An 18,688-nucleotide genomic window follows, 5' to 3' on the forward strand; every position below is an offset into this window, starting at 1 on the left:
TTTGTTCGCCGTCTCGGAGCCTGCTGCTTTCCCTGTACGGCGACAGCAGCGATCTATGAAACACCGGATGCACCCTCATGTCCTCTGGCAGTGCCAGCCTGTATGCCACCGGGTTTACCTGTTGCGTGACCGTGAAGGGGCCCAGCCTTTTGGGTGCCAGCTTTTTGCACCTCCCTCTGGTGGGAAGGCCCTCCGAGGACAACCACACCTTGTCCCCCACCCTGATGACCTCCCCTTGTCGCCTGTGGCGATCTGCCCCCTTTTTGTACGCTTCCTTGGCCCTCTCCAAGTGTTCTCTGAGCTGCTGGTGCACCGTCTCCAGTTCCTCTGCCCAATCCTCAGCCTGTGGGCCCTCCTCCTCCTCCTCCTCCCTCTCCCTCTCTGGGAAAGATCTGAGGTCGCGCCCGTAATTGGCCTTAAAGGGCGACACCCCTGTGGAGACGTGCACTGCATTGTTGTAGGCAAATTCTGCTAGTGGCAAGCGATCCACCCAGTCCGTTTGCCGCTGGCTGACGTAGCATCTCAGGTACTGCTGCAGAATGGCGTTGACCCTCTCCGCTTGTCCGTTGGTCTGCGGGTGTCTAGCCGTCGACAAGCTGACCTCCACCTGCAGGAGGTTCATGAGCCGCCGCCAGAACCTGGAAACAAATTGGCGGCCACGATCCGAAATAACCCTTAAAGGTAATCCATGCAGTCTGAAAATGTGATCAACAAACAATTTGGCTGTCTCTTCTGCCGAGACTGCCCTGGCACACGGTATAAAGTGACACATTTTGGACATAAGGTCCACCACCACCAACACTGCAGTCTTACCCCTGGACGAAGGCAGATCTGTGATGAAGTCCATGGACACCACTTCCCACGGCCTGTGTGGTGTGGCTAAGGGCTCCAGCAACCCTGGTGGCGCTGCTCTGACCACCTTCGCCCGCTGGCAGGTGGTACAGCCCCTTACATAGTCTCGAACATCTTCCCGCACCCCTGGCCACCAGAAGTGTCTCATGACTAGGTGAGCGGTTTTGTCCCTTCCAAAATGCCCCGCTGTAGGGTTGTCGTGCATCTGCTTGAGGACCGTACGTCGAAGCTGGGTGGTGGGTAGGTACAGCGCACCCTTGTAGAAAAGCAGCCCTCTGCGTTCTGCAAAGTCTTTTGCCTGCTCCCTCCCCCCTCTCAGTTCTCTGAAGATGCGGTTGGCAAATTCATCCGCTGCCGTCAGTGCTGTGAGTTCTGCCTCGCTCACCACAGCTGCTCCGCAGGACCATGCCGACGGGGGGAAAATGTGCCTTGGGGCTGGTGGCGCCTCCTCCTCCATGTACTCTGGCTTGCGGGAGAGGGCATCCGCCCTGACATTCTGCTCCCCCGGGATGTAGTGGATGGAGAAGTTGAAGTTCGAGAAGAACTCTGCCCACCGTATCTGCCGCTGGTTGAGCACCCTGGCAGTTCTCCAGAACTCCAGGTTCTTGTGGTCTGTGCACACCTGGATGGGGTGCTTCGCGCCCACCAGGAAGTGTCGCCAGTGCTGGAACGCAGCGTAGATCGCAAGAAGTTCCCTATCAAACACTGTGTAGTTGCGTTCAGGCTGTGTCAGCTTCCTGGAGAAGAAGGCACAGGGTCTCCACTCCCTGTTGGCGTCCAGTTGCAACAAAATTGCGCCCACAGCTTTTTCAGCAGCATCTGTCTCAATGCGTAGGGGCGCGTCCTGCACCACATGGAACAGGTTTTGGTCTGAGGCGAACACTCTCTTGAGGCTTTCGAACGCTGCTTGCGCCTCTGGTGTCCACTTGAACTTCTGCTTGCCTCTCAGGCAGTCCGTGATGGGAGCCGTAACGCGAGAGAAGTTCTTGATGAACTTCCTGTAGAAGTTAGCGAAGCCTAGTAGGCGTTGGGCATCTTTGCGCGTCCTGGGGCTGTGCCAGTCCAGGATGGCCTGCACCTTGTCCTTGTCCATCGCCAGCCCCTTGTCTGACAGCTTGTAGCCCAGGAAGTCCACCTCTTTGGTGTGAAACTTGCACTTCTCCAGCTTCACATACAGGTGGTTCTCCTTCAGGCGTTGCAACACCTCTCTGACATCTTTCACATGCTGCACTGGGTCATTCGAGTAGATAAGGATGTCATCTAGGAAGACCAAGCATTTCCTGAAGAGGAGGGACCCCAGGACGTGGTGCATGAAGGCCTGGAAGCATGCTGAGCCCCCTTGCAAACCGAAGGGCATCACCAGATATTCAAAAGAGCCCAGAGGCGTGAACATCGTGGTTTGCCATTCATCTCCTTCCCGGATCCTGATCAAGTTGTACGCCCCCCTTAGGTCCAGCTTGGTGAAAATCTTGCCCCTGCGTGCCGCTGTCAGGAGATCATCCACTCTGGGCATGGGGAAAGCCACGGGCTCTGTCACCGAATTCAGCCGTCTAAAGTCCACCACAAGACGGCGCTGTTGCGTGTCTTTCTTGTCCACCCAGAAGACCGGGCTGCCCCCTGCTGCCTTGCTTTCCCTTATGAACCCCCGCTTGAGGTTCTTGTCGATGAAAGCGCGCAGATCCTCCAGCTCCTGGTCTGACATGGCGTACAGCTTGGCTGGGGGTATCGTCGCCCCTGGCACCAGGTTGATCTGGCAGTCAAAAGGCCTGTGCGGGGGTAGGTGGTCGGACTCCGCTTCGCTGAAGACCTCCTGCAGGTCCCAGTACTGCTTGGGTATTGCCTCACCCCCTTTGATATGCATGGTGGCCACCGTGGCTATCGGAGGCCCCTCCCCTGGTTGGTGCTGCATGCAATGTTCCAGACAAAAGTCTGACCCAAACGTGATGCACCTCTGGTGCCAACTGATGGAGGGGTCGTGGCGCGCCAGCCAGCTCATGCCCAAGACGATGGGGGGGTCTGAGATGGTGGTGACGTTGAACGCCAGTGTCTCTGAGTGCCTTCCCACCGTCATTCTCATGGGGGGGGTTTGATGTGTGATGGCCCCTCCCAGCAGCTCCCTGCCGTCAATGGTTGCTACGTGCAGAGGAAAATCCAACTGCAAAAGCTGGATTTGGTGCTCTTCTGCAAAGCTTCTCGAGAAGAAGTTGGCGGACGCCCCACTGTCAATTAAGGCGAGGACCGTCAGGGGATAGCCATTTGGGAGCGTTAGCGTCACTTCTAGAACCACTCCTGCTCTGGGAGGGGTGGGCTGGCTCTGCACCTCTCTGTGCGGGTGGGCGGGCTGGGGCTGTTGTCTGCTGACTGTGCCTGGCTGCTGCCCCTTGTCTCCTGCAGCCAGGCTTTCCCGTTTCCCTGCTGTGGTGCTGCGTCAGTGGGGGAGGGCACCACCGTTCCCGCCTTTCCTTGCCACTCCCTGCGATGTGGGCAGTCTCTGACGAGATGCTGGGGTGAGTTGCAGAGAAAGCAATTCCCGCCCCTTCCCTCCTTGCGTCTTGGCGCCGCTGGGGTTTGAAAAGCCCGCGCGCGCGCGCGCTATCAATCTGCATGGGCTCCTGGTCCTGGCTGGCTCCAGGCGTGGCCTGAAAGGGTTGTTGAGGGAGTGGCTTCTCCTGCGACCGTGGGAACCAAGCCCGCTTTGCGCGCGTCGCTTGCTTGTCGTTCCACCGGGATTCCTGCCTCACCCCCACCGCCAGAGCTGCTTTGCTCAGCTGATCCATAGTACTGGGCTTTGGACCTCTCGAGAGTTCATCCTTCACCTCCTCGCTCAAACCCAAGTAAAACGCAGCTTGCATGGGAGGCGAATCCAAAACCCACCCCAGTCTGTGCACCAGCATGGTGAATTTCGCCCAATATGCGCGAACTGTCATATTTCCTTGGCGTAAATTATGCAGTTCCTCCTTAGTCTGGTCCAAATGACTATCGGACGAATACATCGTCCTCAAACCTTCTAGAAATTGTTGGACATTTTTCATGCAAGGATTCTTGGTTGCGATTAATGGTCTTAGCCACTCCCTGGCTGCTCCGGTGAGATGTTCCACAATAAACGCTACTCTGTGCTCATCATCGGGGAACTCATTCTGGTGCAGCTCAAGAGCATACACGATCTCAGTCTCAAAGCCCTGAAACTCCTTCGGGTCTCCATTGAACTTGCTTACAAGGGTCCCTGCTCTCCTTCCTGGCAGCACTTGGACTTGGGGAGCCCCTCCCGCCTTGTTTTTCTCTGCATCCAGCTTGTTTTGGAGGTCTACCGCCACCGCCCTTAAATGCTGCTCTTTTTCCTGGAGCTCTCTCACCTGTTCCGCAAGTTGTAGCCGGTCGTCCTGGACCTTCTTAGTCTCCTCTTTAGCTGCCTTCAATTCTCCCTGCGCCTGCAGCGACAGCTGTTGCAGTTCTAGCTGGGCTTGCTCAGCGATCTGCCGCCACTTCTCCGCCTCGGACACGCTCATCCCGGCAACTCCGAAGTAGCCCAAAAATGATTAGGAGGTTGCTGTCACAGTGGCCGGAGTGGACTACTTCAGAGTAACGACGCTACGCAGCTCTGCATTTTATTCTTTTATTGGTGCTGCGTATTTACAGTGCTCAAGTCATTGCTATTTACACGGAGCGATGTTGTCAGTCGGTTTCAGAACCTCCTAATGGCTTTTGGCGCGTCTTTCTCCAACACAAAAGCTTTGGCAGACCCATCCTCTTGCCCCTCCTCTTCCTGCGTAATTCTGGAGTTGGAGGGATGGGTCTTCCCCCCTTGCTTGCCCCTTCCTGTCCCACCTGGGACCCTGGCTCCTCTACCTTGCCTGAGCCTCGGACACGACTTCCTGCTTCCCCACTGGAATCGGAACTCTCCCTGCTTTCCCCTTTGCTCGGGGACGGGCTTGAACTCAGGAGGGGAGGGACTTCGCGATATCCCCTGTCCCTCACACCCCCCCAATGTTTTAACAATAATTGATAATACAATGCATCATATATGAACAGCGTTCGAAGCCGCAAGGATCTGAAGGATCTTTTTGACGTATACGCTGTGCCCTGCAATCGATTGGGTTCTGATTCCGTTCCACTGTATACCTCTCTGAAGATTGATGAGAACACAAATGGACTTCAGCCAGATTTAGGTAAGATAAATTAATTTGACTTGCTCGTGTGTTGGAGTTGAACCTGGGAGCTAAGCGTTTAGTACTGGTCAGGTCACCTTCTCAATTCCATTTCTGTAAGATATGAACAGTGGCATGCCTCGTTGAACAGTTGTTGAAAGAAAAATATTTTTAAGTTTTATAAAGCGCTTCACAGATTTAAAAAAATGTTCTACAAATAATGAATAAATAAAAAGGTAAAGGACCCCCTGGATGGTTAAGTCCAGTCAAATTTGACTATGGGGTGTGGTGCCCATCTCACTTTCAAACTGAGAGAGCCTGCGTTTGACCACAGACAGCTTTCCGGGTCATGTGGCCAGCATGACTAAACCACTTCTGGTGCAACAGAACACTGTGACAAGTGCCAGAGCGCACAGAAACACAATTTAATCTTCCCACCACAGCGGCACCTATTTATCAACTGGCATTGGTATGCTTTTGAACTGCTAGGTTGGCAGGAGCTGGGACAGAGCAACGGGAGCTCACCCCATTGCATGGACTCCAACTGCCAACCTTACGATTGGCAAGCCCAAGAGGCCCAATGGTTTGGACCACAGCACCACATGCGTCTCCAGAAAAAAAGAGAGAGAATAAATCTACAGCTGTGTTCCTTCAAAGTTCTTTGACCATTTAGGACTTAAAAGTTAAAACTAGCAGCTTGACCATCGTATAAAGCATTTGTGTTCATATTTTTATCTTTCAGATTTACTGACTAGGAACATATCTGATTTGGGCTTGTTCATTAAGAGCAGACAGCAGCTATCGGACAACCAGAGACAAATTTCTGACGCTATTGCTGCCGCAAGCATTGTTACTAATGGCACTGGAGTAGAGAGCACATCTCTGGGTATATTTGGAGTGGGCATCCAGCAACTCAATGACTTCTTAGTAAATTGCCAAGGAGAACACTACACATATGATGAAATCCTCAGTATTATTCAGGTGTGTAATGCTAAGCTATTGGGATGCTAATCACAGGGCTTCTTAATTCCTCTCTTAGAACCAGGAGCAGCCACCATATTTAAACTGGTGTGGCAGCATCAGTAACATAGGGAATATGGAACACACACAGCTGTCTTGTACTGAGGAATATTTATTGGCCCATCAGTATTGTTGACTCTGGCTGGCAGTGTTTTCTAGGGTTTCAGAATGGGACAATCCCAGCTGTACCCCGAGATACTGGAGAGTGAACTATGGCCCTTCCCCAGTCCAATTAAAGTTCAATGTTGTTAAATCCAATTGTTTTCAGCAGTAAAAAGTTGGGAGTGTAGCTGAATATGGCCAAAACTCATACTGGGCACTGAAATAAACAGCTGCAAGCAAGCCTGTTAGGAAGGGAAGAACTGGTGACATCTCACCAGTGTACCAATTTAACATAACCTTTTCGGTCAGCTCACTCCCTGAAAGCTCCAGGAGGATGCAGACATCACACAGATGTTGCTCTTAAAGACATCTAAGCTGAATCTGGAGTTTTTACTAAGGGATCACTATAAGCATTAATGGGAGACCTGCGATAAATTTGTGGAGTGTTTCTGCGCAAGTTGATGTATGCAAGCTTCCTTAAGAAGCTGGCCTTTCCCCACCGCTCGCTAGCAGAGAGAAGCTGGCTCACCCTTGCTGGCTGATTGGCCGAGAAACCTCCTGGGCTTGACTTCTGGACCAATGTGGGTAGCGTCTCCCCCCACCGATATTAGCTGTGCTTGCTGTATCTTCCTTTCTCATGTGAGAGTGGTCTTTGCCTAGTTATAAATTGGCAGCCAGGAGAGAGCAGGGCGGAGGCATTGCCATAGTTTTTGGAGTTATGGTGTTAGAAGTGGGGCAGGCCAGGTAAGGGGCATGTGGCACGAATCATTAGTGACTGTGTTGTGTGCTGGTTGCCTCTCTGACAGTCACTTTTGTCTGGGGCCGGCAAATGGAAGAAAGTTTCAGTATTCCGTCCTGTCTACTATTTGTCATTTTTCCCAGGTCCATGCCTTGCTTTACAGGTGTTGGGCATGACCTGCATTTGAAGACCTGAATTTGACACCATCATGCCTAATTCTGCCCTCAGTAATGCATTAGCTGGATACAAATAAATTACGTTGCCAAAACTGTGTATAGCATCATTCTAAATGCATTTTATTTTTGTAATGCCAATTTATTTTAGTCCATTTATCGACATTTCTGCCTCTTACAGAAGTTTGAACCCAGCATCAGCATGTGCCAGCAGGGACTGATGTCTTTTGAAGGATTTGCACGGTAATCACCTGTAAGATCGCTTTGATATTTTCTTAACTTACCTTGCATTTCTTTTTATGAATTTTAGCCTTCTGTATCTCTAGGTTTTTGATGGACAAAGATAATTTTGCGTCCATGAACAACGAGTCTCAAGAGAATGCTGAAGATTTGCTATTCCCTCTGTCATATTATTACATTGAGTCTTCACACAATACGTATCTCACGGGACACCAGCTTAAAGGAGAATCCTCAGTAGAACTTTACAGCCAGGTGCCTTTTCCCCTTTTTTCCAAGAATTTGTTTGTTTGTTTGGAATGTCAAAAAAAGCATGACCTTCCCCCTGCTTTCTAAACCTAAATGTCCTGAATACTTGCTTGTAAAGCATAGGAAAAACAAGATCTGTGGGAAAAACTGCTTGTGTGCACAGTTGTGCTCGGATGCTTTTTTAAATAATATATTTAAGCTTTGTTCTTAAGGCACAAAAAAGGGTGGGTTGGTTTGAGAGTCACAGCTTTAGACACTAGCCAGTCTGATCTAACCTGCTAAAATTAGACTTTCCCACAGGAAAGACTTGAGCTAATACGTTGGTTCATTTAAATGTCAAAGCACCATTCAGAATAATGCAAGTTCTGCTGAAAGTATGACTTTGAAGCAGCACCATTACTCAGAAAAGTGTTTGTTGCTTCTAGGAATATTACATAATATTTTAGACTTTGTTTCTGGGCAGTAACCCACATGAAGATAAGTGTTCCTTTCCATAGTTTGAGTTATATCTTGTGTATAATGATAATAATAATAATAATAATAATAATAATAATAATATTTATACCCCAGCCACTCTGGGCGGCTTCCAACAGAATATCAAAATACAATAATCTATTAAACATTAAAAGCTTCCCTAAACAGGGCTGCCTTCAGATGTCTTATAAAAGTCTGGTAGTTGTTTTTCTCTTTGACATCTGGTGAGAGGGTGTTCCACAGGGCAGGTGCCACTACTGAGAAGGCCCTCTGCCTGGTTCCCTTTAACTTGGTTTCTCACAGCGAGGGAACCACCAGAAGGCCCTCGGCGCTGGACCTCAATGTCCGGCCGGGCTGGACGATGGGGGTGGAGACGCTCCTTCGGGTATACAGGACCAAGGCCATTTAGGGCTTTAAAGGTCAGCACCAACACTTTGAATTGTGCTCGGAAACGTACTGGGAGCCAATGAAGATCTTTCAGGACTGGTGTTATATGGTCTCGGCAGCCGCTCCCAGTCACCAGTCTAGCTGCCGGGAGTTCTCCATACCAGCCCGCCCCCTGTCCCCCAAGAACAGTACTTCTGTCTTGTCAGGATTCAACCTCAATCCGTTAGCCTCCAACCGCCTCCAGACACTCACACAGGACCTTCACCACCTTCACTGGTTCTGATTTAAAAGAGAGGTAGAGCTAGGTATCATCCACATTTTGATGAACACCCAACCCAAACCCCCTGATTATCTCTCCCAGCGGCTTTATGTAGATGTTAAAAAGCATGGGGGAAAGGACGGAATCCTGAGGCACCCCACAAGTGAGAGCCCTGGGGTCTGAACACTCATCCTCCCCCACTTTATGGACATGGCCCAGGAGGAAGAAGCGGAACCACTGTATAACAGTGCCCCCAGCTCCCAGCCCAAGATGGTCCAGAAGGATGTTATGGTCGATGGTATCAAAAGCCGCTGAGAGATCCAGCAGAACTAGGAAACAGCTCTCACTTTTGTCCCTATCCCACCGGAGATCATCGACCAGTGCGACCAAGGCAGTTTCAGTCCCATGGTGATGCCTGAATCCTGATTGGAAGGGATCCAAATGGTCCACATCCTCCAGGCGTGCTTGGAGTTGTTCAGCAACCACCTGCTCAATCACATTGCCTAAGAATGGAAGATTTGAGACTGGGCGATAGTTGGCCATATTGGCTCGGTCTAAAGATGTTTTTTTTTTTTAAGAAGCGGTTTAATAACTGCCTCTTTCAGTGGGCCTGGGAAGGCTCCCTCACAGAGGGAAGCATTCAGCACCCCACAGAGCCCATCGCCCAGCCCTTCCCGGCTTGCTTTTATCAGCCAGGATGGACAAGGATCAAGAAGACAGGTGGTTGGTTTCACTCATCCAAGTAGCCTGTCCACATCCTCGAATGTAACAGATTGAAATTGATCCCATATAACATGACTAGACAGGGCTCCGGCACTCTCCCACGGTGGAGTCTACCTCCTTCCGAATCTGAGCAACTTTATCTGCAAAAAAAAACTTTGCAAAAGCATTGCAGGAGATCTTGGGGTCCCTACCAGGCCCCGATGATGAAGGTGGTTCCGATAGATTGCGAACCACCTGAAAGAGTCTCCTGCTGCTGTTTTCTACAGATGCAATAGAAGCGGCGAAGAAGGTCCTCTTTGCTGTCACCGCTTAGTAGGCTCAACATTGAGCTCTAACCCGTATCTGGTCCGATTCAGAGTGAGTTTTCCGCCACTGGTGCTCTAGCCATCTCAGCAACACTTGTCAGTGGTGCAGGAATTTGATCAGGTGTTTTTACAGCACTTCACTGTATTCCATCTCCCTATCCTTTGTATGTCATTTATAGTATGCTCACTGAAAAGTTTGAAACTTCAGCCCTTTAAATTAATGTATGGTTCTGTAGAAGCAATGTAACACCATGTTGTTGTTGTTTTGTTTCAGGTTCTGTTGCAAGGCTGTCGGAGTGTGGAATTAGACTGCTGGGACGGTGATGATGGAATGCCTGTGATTTATCATGGCCACACACTAACTACGAAGATTCCTTTTAAGGTAGATGTATATTCATACTAATGTCTATTGTAGTAGAAATTATTCTTGTGGAAAAAGACACTCAGGTCCTGCTTACTGTGCGTTCCTTGGGAAATGTTCCTTAGGCAAGCGTTCACATAACGAGTACACAATTTCCATCATTTCTTATGGAAATATTTCTAATGTGAGATTTGTCCACCCTCTTTCTCCCCTCTCTCCGTTCGGCACCACCAAAAATGTATGGCATGATGGCAGGAAGAGTCACCACTGGGAAAGCATCGCACAATCAAAATGCCAGAGCTGAAGAGGCCCAGTCCTCAGTCCCTTCTCCCCTCACTTCTGTTGTAGTGGGGACAGAATTTCCTCCAAGGAGAATATTCAGACTGGGGACATCCAATAATTCATAGTCTCTTAAATATCCAGCTGTTTATGGTTAGAATAAGCATTCTGAATTAAGCTAGGAAATGGACCCAGAGCCAGTGCAGTTGTTTCAAGACTGGTGAGGTGTATAGCCTACTCCCAATCTAGCAACAATATTTTGTGCCTATTGAAGTTTCTGAATAGACTTCAGAGATGACCCAACATATACAGTGTACTAAAGTGGCCTAAATCAGAGGTTGCCAATATGTCAGGCTATCTCTGTCTGGAACAGGGGTGGAGAACAAGTTCCCTCCCTCCACCTTCCACAGGCCAAGTTTGACAAGTGGGCATTGTCACCCACTTGCACATCACTTTTCCTCCTTCTGTCTGGGGGTAGCATATTTAATGCTATATTTCCTTCAATAATTTGTGGGGCAGAATGGCATAGAATAATTAGGTAATCCTGTTTTGGTTTTCATTCTTACAGGAAGTTGTCGAAGCTATCGGCCGCAATGCTTTCACCACCTCAGACATGCCCGTTATCATATCGATTGAGAACCACTGTTCCTTGCCACAGCAGCGAAAGATGGCTGACATTTTCAAGGTAGGTTGAGAGAGAGAATAATGCCATTCAGCATGGCATAGGAATTTTGATCCAGTTTATATCTTAACTAATGTTTATATGATTTTATATCTTAACTTTATATCTTAACTGATGTTTCAGAATACGTTTGAAGAAAAGCTGGTGACTAAATTTTTGTTTGAAAGCGATTTTTCCGACGACCCAATGTTACCTTCTCCCCACCAACTGCGAAGAAAGATTCTGCTTAAAAACAAAAAGCTCAAAGCTCATCAGACTCCAGTGGATATATTAAAACAGAAGGTGCGAATTTTCTTTGGAAAAATATTTGAGAGTTGCCACACTCAGTCCTTTTTTTGGATTGTCAATTGCACCCTTGGCTACCCAATTCATTTGCTAAATGAATTTCCCATTGTATTTTTCAATGTTATTTTAATATAATAGGCTCATCAGCTGGCATACATGCAGGCTCAGGCAAGCAATGGTGGTAATGTGGGGAACCCCTCCACTGCTAACGAAGAAGAAGAAGATGAGGAAGATGAATATGACTATGACTATGAGTCTCTGTCGGATGGTAAACAAACGTACTTATTATAGGGTTGCATTTTTTGGATTTATGGCATGGGCACAGTTTCAACCATAACCACACTTAAAGTTACCTCCCCTCCCCTCCAAAAAAAAACCCCTACTCAGTTACAACCTTTAAGCATTTGTCACTACACGACTCATTTTTAACTTGTCTTTCATATCCATTCTAAATAATAAGAAAAGGTTATGATTTCTGGGAAGGGATGGGAAAGGAATTATGTTTTATCATCATAGTGACGTAGCTGTGAGAATGTTATTAGGAAACATAGCAATCATTTCTGTTATTGCATAAGGTGGTTGTTTGGATATGTGTACTAAAATAAGGATATTTTAAAGTTGGGTTTCTATATGTACTGTGTCTGTTCTGAACTGTATTCCAGCAACACAAAGCAGCTTTTGTTCTAAGGACTTAGCTTTTCAGAAAGTCTACTCAGTACCATAAATAAAAACACCGTGGCTAGGAAGCATGTTTTATACTGTCCAGGAAAATAGTGCCCGTCTTATACTTGATAATCTATCTGAATAGGTAGACACACAGCGCAAAACAGATTAACAGAAGGCACATTTTGTTGTATTATTGGATTCCTGCCGACTTGAATCATAGTATGTGTCGATTGGCTCATTCAAGTTGGGGCCTTTTTCAGCTAGTTTCATGATACGTACATTGAGCATATATCTATAATATGAAATTCTCTGCCAGATCTTGAGCATACTTAGTATGTTGCCTGTTTCCATGGGTTTTCTAAATTCTCACGCTATGAAATCACCTCCATTCTGGGTTAACCTAGATTCAGATGTGTTTATATAAAGTCTGACATCATCTTTACACTCTGTGTTCTAATAGTTAGCATTTTCAGTTTTATATCCCTGCAGCATTTCTTCAAGTTTTTGTGTCGAAGATGATGCTTCTACACAGTTTGAATGTAATTTCCATTTCTCTGGCTTTATTTCTTAATTTCCTTTACTCTTATTCCCTTTCTGACTCTGTTTTCCTGTAGCTGATGTCCTTAATGCTTCTCCTGCTCCTAACAGCCAGGAAGGTAAAAGGCCACTTGGTCAAGCATAACAACTGCATGAATTTCAGCACTGCATTTCCCAACTTAGATGCATTCTTTGAATTTCACATTTTAGTAAAAACACAATTTTGCATTTCTATAATTTTCCATTACTTACTTTTGAGGATCGCAATGTTTGCATGTTCCACACTAGTTTCTTATTTATACACTTTGGTTATAGCTATATAGATTGGTGAATCACGTTTATGTACATTGACTTAAAATACACAAATATAGTTTTCTGTTTTGGTTATAATTTTGGGTAGAACAATGAGAATAACTTTTTAGTAAGCACTTCAGTCCCCTGTCACACCCCACTCCCTTATCTGCAAAGTAATGTCTCATGTACAGGGCTGAGTACAAAATTTGAGGCAGCAAACTTTTAAAACATTTGTAATTAAAAAATAATGATGATGCAGCTTAATTTATTATATCATTCCACAAATGGTTTAAAGTGGAAAATCAGCTTCTGCTTTGCATCTTGAGAGAATACTGGCTAAGCTCAAAAAGGTAGGATGAAAACTGACTCGCACTTATAAGAGCATTGCATTGAAGGAGAAATTATTTGCCTGTTTAATATTTTGATTATTCATAATAATATTGGCTGCTTTTACTCAAAGCATTAAGTTGAAATAAAATTTGCCTTTTCAACTCTTCAGTCAGATAATGCTTACTTTCCAGATAACATTTTGGAAGACCGACCTGAGAATAAGTTAACCATAGATAAGCTTCAATTTGAATATAGCGAAGAAACTGCAAAGAGAATAAAGAAAACAGAAAGCGCTATATACAACAACAAAGGAAAGGTAGTACTTGTTCATATCTGTTTCCCCAAGCTTCCATACAGGGAGTGGCTTGCAGTCTAGAACGGAAACTTACAAAGAAATTTAAAAACACACCAGCCTCTTGCAGCATCAGAGATCCACGTTTAAATGCCCTGATCTACTCCCTTCATGTCTGGTGTGCCATTCACTTGCCCCTGAGGAAGAAAGGATGTGTTAGGCTGCAAAGCCCCGTGGAACGTACCTCTGAGTAGACATGTGTTACGTTTGCACCATTGAGTGTTTTTAGTGCTTTGTTCCACAATAAACTTTATTGTTTCTTGTGCCCCTCTGAGGTTTTTCCTCTCTTTTGTTTCATAAAAGATACCTCATAGTTTAAATAAGGGTGGTTCTCTCACCTCAGAAATAAATCGTACCTCATTTGATGTCCAGCTGTTCTTTTAGTAGTGTTTCGATGGCTCAACAGATGTAATTTTGTTTAGGCTGAATATTGGACAGCTTCTTTGCCTTCCTAACAAAAGTTTTTCAGTCTCACTTTGTCAAATACTACTTTGTCTTCACTTTGCTCAGCGTGTATGTGTACACACACACACACACACACACACACACACACCTATTACCCTCCCAATTTACTTTATATGTATGATGAAGTAGATTCTTGCCTAGGAAAGCTGATAGTGGGACTGGCTTTGCTTGCATCCTAAGCTGCTGTTTTCCCCAGTCTGTTTAGTGTTTTATCCATTGAGGCATCGTTACTGTTTTACAGCATTTCTATTGACCTCAGCCAGTGAAACCCCTCTCCTTACAAGCCAGCTGCTTTCCATTGGCGTGATAATACACTAATGTGTATAGAACACTGGGCTGAGCTGAATTTAAAGCATAGGGTTTCCCTCCCCCAAGAACCCTGGGAAGCATAGTTTGTGAAGTGTGCTGCGAATTGTAGCTATGTAAGGAGAAGACTACAGTTCCCAGGATTCTTTGGGGGAAGTCATGTGCTTTAGATGGATGGTGCAGACCTGCGATTGCAAAGAACAGCTACAGAATGCACTAAGAGGAGGGGGGAGAGAGAGAGAGAGAGAGAGAGAGAGAGAGAGAGAGAGAGAGAGAGAGAGAGAGAGAGAGAGAGATTCTCCTGGAAAGAGCTGTGCTGATAAATGGGCTAAAGCTACCTTGCCTTCCTCTGTGTCTTCACCTTGGACCTTTGTTTATTTTTTAAAAAGTAATGTGGGTGATTACAAGCTATTTCTAATGCCATGTATTTTTAAAATACTGTGCATTTTCAGGTTGCGAGGCTTATCCACTGCATGTATGCATTTTTTTAAAAAAAAATAGCTGCATTTTCCTGTACAATAGTATTTGGAATACAGTTTAGTGGATGTTGTTGACGTCTATGAATTCCACCACAGAGACCCGTTTGTGTACACAAGTGTACAGAATGTTGGAACTAGCAGACCCTTTTTCCAGGGGAGAATTATAATAGTACTGTGGTTTGTCTGCCAGAATAAACTCACCATTTAAGCCAGATGGTTTGACTTCATGCTGTTTTCTGTGAGTGTGCTGCACTGCACTGCACAACACTGCCCTGTTGTTTTAAACAGGGGTCATATGCATATAGGAATATATATATATATATATATATATATATATATATATATATATATATATATATATAGGCAAGATGGGAATACTGCTGTTAAATATTTTTGAATTTGTTTTAATAAAGTGAGCCTATCCTTTTCTGATTTGTTTTTAGATCTCGGGCATATGTTTGTGTAGTAATATTTAGTTGCTGCAATGGGGAAAGTACATATAATTCACCAGGCCAGTGGAAAGGGAGGTATAGCATGTGAGAAGGGAACTGTAGGATCAGGCAGAGTGTCCCTGTTCCACTAAGGTAATTTCATCCTGTCTCCGGCTGCTAAGAGGTTAGAGGCAGTAGAGTTCCTATGTAATCTCTCCCTGCTGGCTGGTGGAAAGTAGATTTAGAATCTAGAGGAAGGGTTGGTGGCTGAATGTGGGGAAGAAGAAATGTTAAAAGACTGGGGACATCTATACTGTTATTGCAAATTAACAGTGTTCTACCATATAAGTGATGTTGCTTATAATTAAACTGCATTGTGCACATATATTAAATATGATGAAATCCTCTCTTTTTCACTTGACTTGATATATAGGTTTATGACATGGAATTAGGGGAAGAATTTTATCTTTCTCAAAATAAAAAAGAAAGCCGACAAATAGCACCAGAATTGTCAGATCTTGTCATCTACTGCCAAGCTGTGAAATTTCCTGGTAAGTTTCGAAACAAGCTATGATAAAGGGAAAAAACTGGGTTCTATCTTCCCATTTTATGGCGGCTGAGAACTAGCTTTGATTCTGAGTGTTTTCTCCCTAGAAGGGATGTCTTGAATAGGAATAAGAAATGCCCTGTGGAAAATCAAACTTGGGTCTCCATTTATCTCTTACACACACCCCTAATAATTTCTGTGCAGGTTGGGCTACAGTCCAACTAGGGAACCGAAGGAGTGGGTTACATTGGGATAGGAGCACAAACAGTAAATTGGAATGGAGCAAGTATAGACAATGTGTAGAGAACCAACCATACTACAGTGGACTGGTTATAGGAAAAACCCATGGCAAGGAGGATTGATTTGCACAAGTACTAGAGAAATACAGTGGTACCTCAAGTTACAAACGCTTCAGGTTACAAACTCCGCTAACCTGGAAGAGTTACCCTGAGTTGAGAACTTTGCCCCAGGATGAGAATGGAAATCGTGTGTCGGCAGTGCAGCAGCCGCAAAAAGCCCCATTAGTGAAAGCACACCTCTAGTTAAGAACAGTTTCCGGTTAAGAATGGACCTCCGGAACGAGTTAAGTTCGTAACTAGAGGTACCACTGTAGATAGAACAGACATGTCTTGATTTTGTTGTATGGAGGAACACTGGCAGAGGAACAGGGGGCGGGGGGGAGCACACCGCCCCCAGCACCATCAGGGAGGGGTTCCATCACGGCCCGGCCGCCCCGGACACGCACCCCCCCACTGTGCTGGGTGCCATGCCCCCGCGAGGGTGTGCCACGCCCCCAGGATGCACACCACCACCCCCGTAGGCGACATGCCACCCCCCTAAGACACGCGCCAGTCACGCCCCCGCCTGCTCTCTGCCCCCGGTGCCGGAGGCTGGAGCATGCAGCTTCGCCACTGTGGAGGAATGAAATACTCCATTATTTAGCTGCTGTGTTATAGTGAAATGCTGCATAAGGCTTACAAGCAACAATTTCCCCCCTGCTGTAATGCATTTTTGTCCATTTTCTTTTCATTGAAGAAGCTGACCCCAACGTAAGTATATTGATAAATAGGTATTGCTGCTGACTGTATTTGTATACAGCCTGTTTCACACATGCATGTCCTTATGCAGTTGCAGTTACAGGGGCAGGGTTACTTCCATATGGTGCGTTGGGGATGAAAGCACAAGGTAACCTGTCGTCCTGTTTCAGAAATAAATCTGAGACAATTGCTGTTCCTATACGCTTGGGTCCAAAGATACCCGTGAGTGGGAAGGCTTTTCCCATCATGCAAAGTTTTCCCCTTGCTGTACGCAGTTCTATTGTAGAAGGTCCACAAGGCAGGAGGGGAATGAGAAAGTCCATTTCCACAAGTCAAACTCTGGGAAGTTAGGATCCAAGCCCCGGTGTTCTCTTGCCCTAATCAAGATCCCTGTGTTGCTCCAAGACACAAGCAAGGCGGTTCATACACAAACACATTTTTTCAGCTTGCAAACAGAAGGGAATGAGAAAGCTCTTGAAAGCGAGGGAGTTTAGCGTGTGAGTTGAAGCTCACATGCCTTTGAAAGACATCCATATTGGAACGTTGGTGTACGATTTTATACGTCGCCTTGTCTACGTATGCAGTACAAACTAGCGTTTTCCTGCAAAAGACATTAGCATTAGATTATAAAGCCTTCAGAATAAACTGAAAATTTGAAAGGGGGGATCATGCCCACTCGCTTGTGTTTTTCAGTCCATTTATTTTATTTTGTATGGAATTAGGTCTGTCAACTCTAAATCCATCTGGCTCTAGTAGAGGAAAGGAAAGAAAGAGCAGGAAGTCCATTTTTGGCAACAATCCTGGAAGGCTGAGCCCAGGGGAGACAGCAATGCTTGCCAAAGCATCTGGAAAAGGTAAAGTCAGCATCTTCCTTTACCAATCACAGGGACTGACTGTGTAATCCAACACATATAGCAGACCTACTAGTTAAAGATCAAACGTATTGCTCTGCACATGCAGCACGCAGGGTTTGAAATAATTTTCCATTAGCAGTGCAACAATTAAAATGACTTCATTGTAAATAAAAGACCTACTGTAAAGCAATAAACTGTTGGGACAGTGTTTAATTGCAAGAAATATAAATGTAATCATTGTAATTTAAATTTTACTGATTGGCAAACCATTTTTCTTTTTTCTTCTTCTTTATGAATAACTTTTTATTAATTTTACAGTTTTAACTTCTTCTTGAAAAAGAAAACAGTAACACACACACACACACACACACACACACACACACACACACACACACACAAACAATATAAACATAAGACTTTAACACTTTTTCAATATATAAACATCATCTTTTTCTTTTTGAAGCTTCTCTTTAACCTCCTGACTTCCTTCCATTTCCTTTTCTGGTTCATTGAATGTATACATTTTCTGCATAATTAAACCTCTTATTCTTATTCTCATTATTTTATCAATATTTAACTGATTACTACCAAACCTTAATATCTCAATTCAAATTTCCTTTCTTTATCTCATTTTTAACTGCTTGCAAATGTTTAATCAAAGCCTGCCAATGTTTCTACTTGTTTACAGTATTTTTGTACATATACAATAAACGTTCCCCATTCTTTTTTAAATTTCTCATTATCATTGTCTCTGATCTTTTCTGTGAGTTTAGCCATTTCAGCATAGTCCATCAATTTCAGTTGTGATTTCTGACTAAAGGGGAGTGATATTCTCCATTTAGTTCTGAGATGTCAATAGAAAAGCAAGATAAATGTTGCCCTTCATCACTTTTAAGGTGTTCCCCCCCCTTTTCAGAAAGGGAATGGTAAAATGAAAATATTTCAATTGCCAAAGAAAGAAACCAATGTTTTATATAGCCCAGTTGCTGCTGCTGCTGCTGCTAGCGAAGCCATGGCTTGGCTTTGCATGCTGTCAAAATCCAGGCTTGTGGTTTTTCTCACTCCAGACAATGGAGCCATCATGTCTACACTAACACCCACCACGTTTTTCAAATCCA

The 18,688-nt window shown here is 45.5% G+C and overlaps 1 protein-coding gene across 9 annotated transcripts in view; it reads left to right on the top strand.

Moving 5' to 3' along the window:
• Positions 1 to 18,688, top strand: part of PLCE1 (phospholipase C epsilon 1) — a 150,778-nt gene that overhangs the window by 116,376 nt on the left and 15,714 nt on the right. For 7 of the 9 annotated variants that reach the window (XM_060274861.1, XM_035137904.2, XM_035137907.2 and 4 more), the window contains 12 exons: positions 4,882 to 5,018; positions 5,740 to 5,978; positions 7,213 to 7,274; positions 7,358 to 7,523; positions 9,940 to 10,047; positions 10,874 to 10,990; positions 11,111 to 11,269; positions 11,411 to 11,540; positions 12,412 to 12,477; positions 13,291 to 13,415; positions 15,566 to 15,683; positions 17,439 to 17,570. In XM_060274861.1, the coding sequence (XP_060130844.1) occupies positions 4,882 to 5,018; positions 5,740 to 5,978; positions 7,213 to 7,274; positions 7,358 to 7,523; positions 9,940 to 10,047; positions 10,874 to 10,990; positions 11,111 to 11,269; positions 11,411 to 11,540; positions 12,412 to 12,477; positions 13,291 to 13,415; positions 15,566 to 15,683; positions 17,439 to 17,570 (1,559 nt within the window). Of the gene's footprint in view, positions 1 to 4,881; positions 5,019 to 5,739; positions 5,979 to 7,212; positions 7,275 to 7,357; positions 7,524 to 9,939; positions 10,048 to 10,873; positions 10,991 to 11,110; positions 11,270 to 11,410; positions 11,541 to 12,411; positions 12,478 to 12,552; positions 12,595 to 13,290; positions 13,416 to 15,565; positions 15,684 to 17,438; positions 17,571 to 18,688 lie in introns of all 9 variants that reach the window. The other 2 variants (XM_035137906.2, XM_035137908.2) reach the window with 2 other exon arrangements.

The sequence above is a fragment of the Zootoca vivipara genome, chromosome 5 (genome assembly GCF_963506605.1).
Source record: "Zootoca vivipara chromosome 5, rZooViv1.1, whole genome shotgun sequence".
NCBI lineage: Eukaryota > Metazoa > Chordata > Lepidosauria > Squamata > Lacertidae > Zootoca > Zootoca vivipara.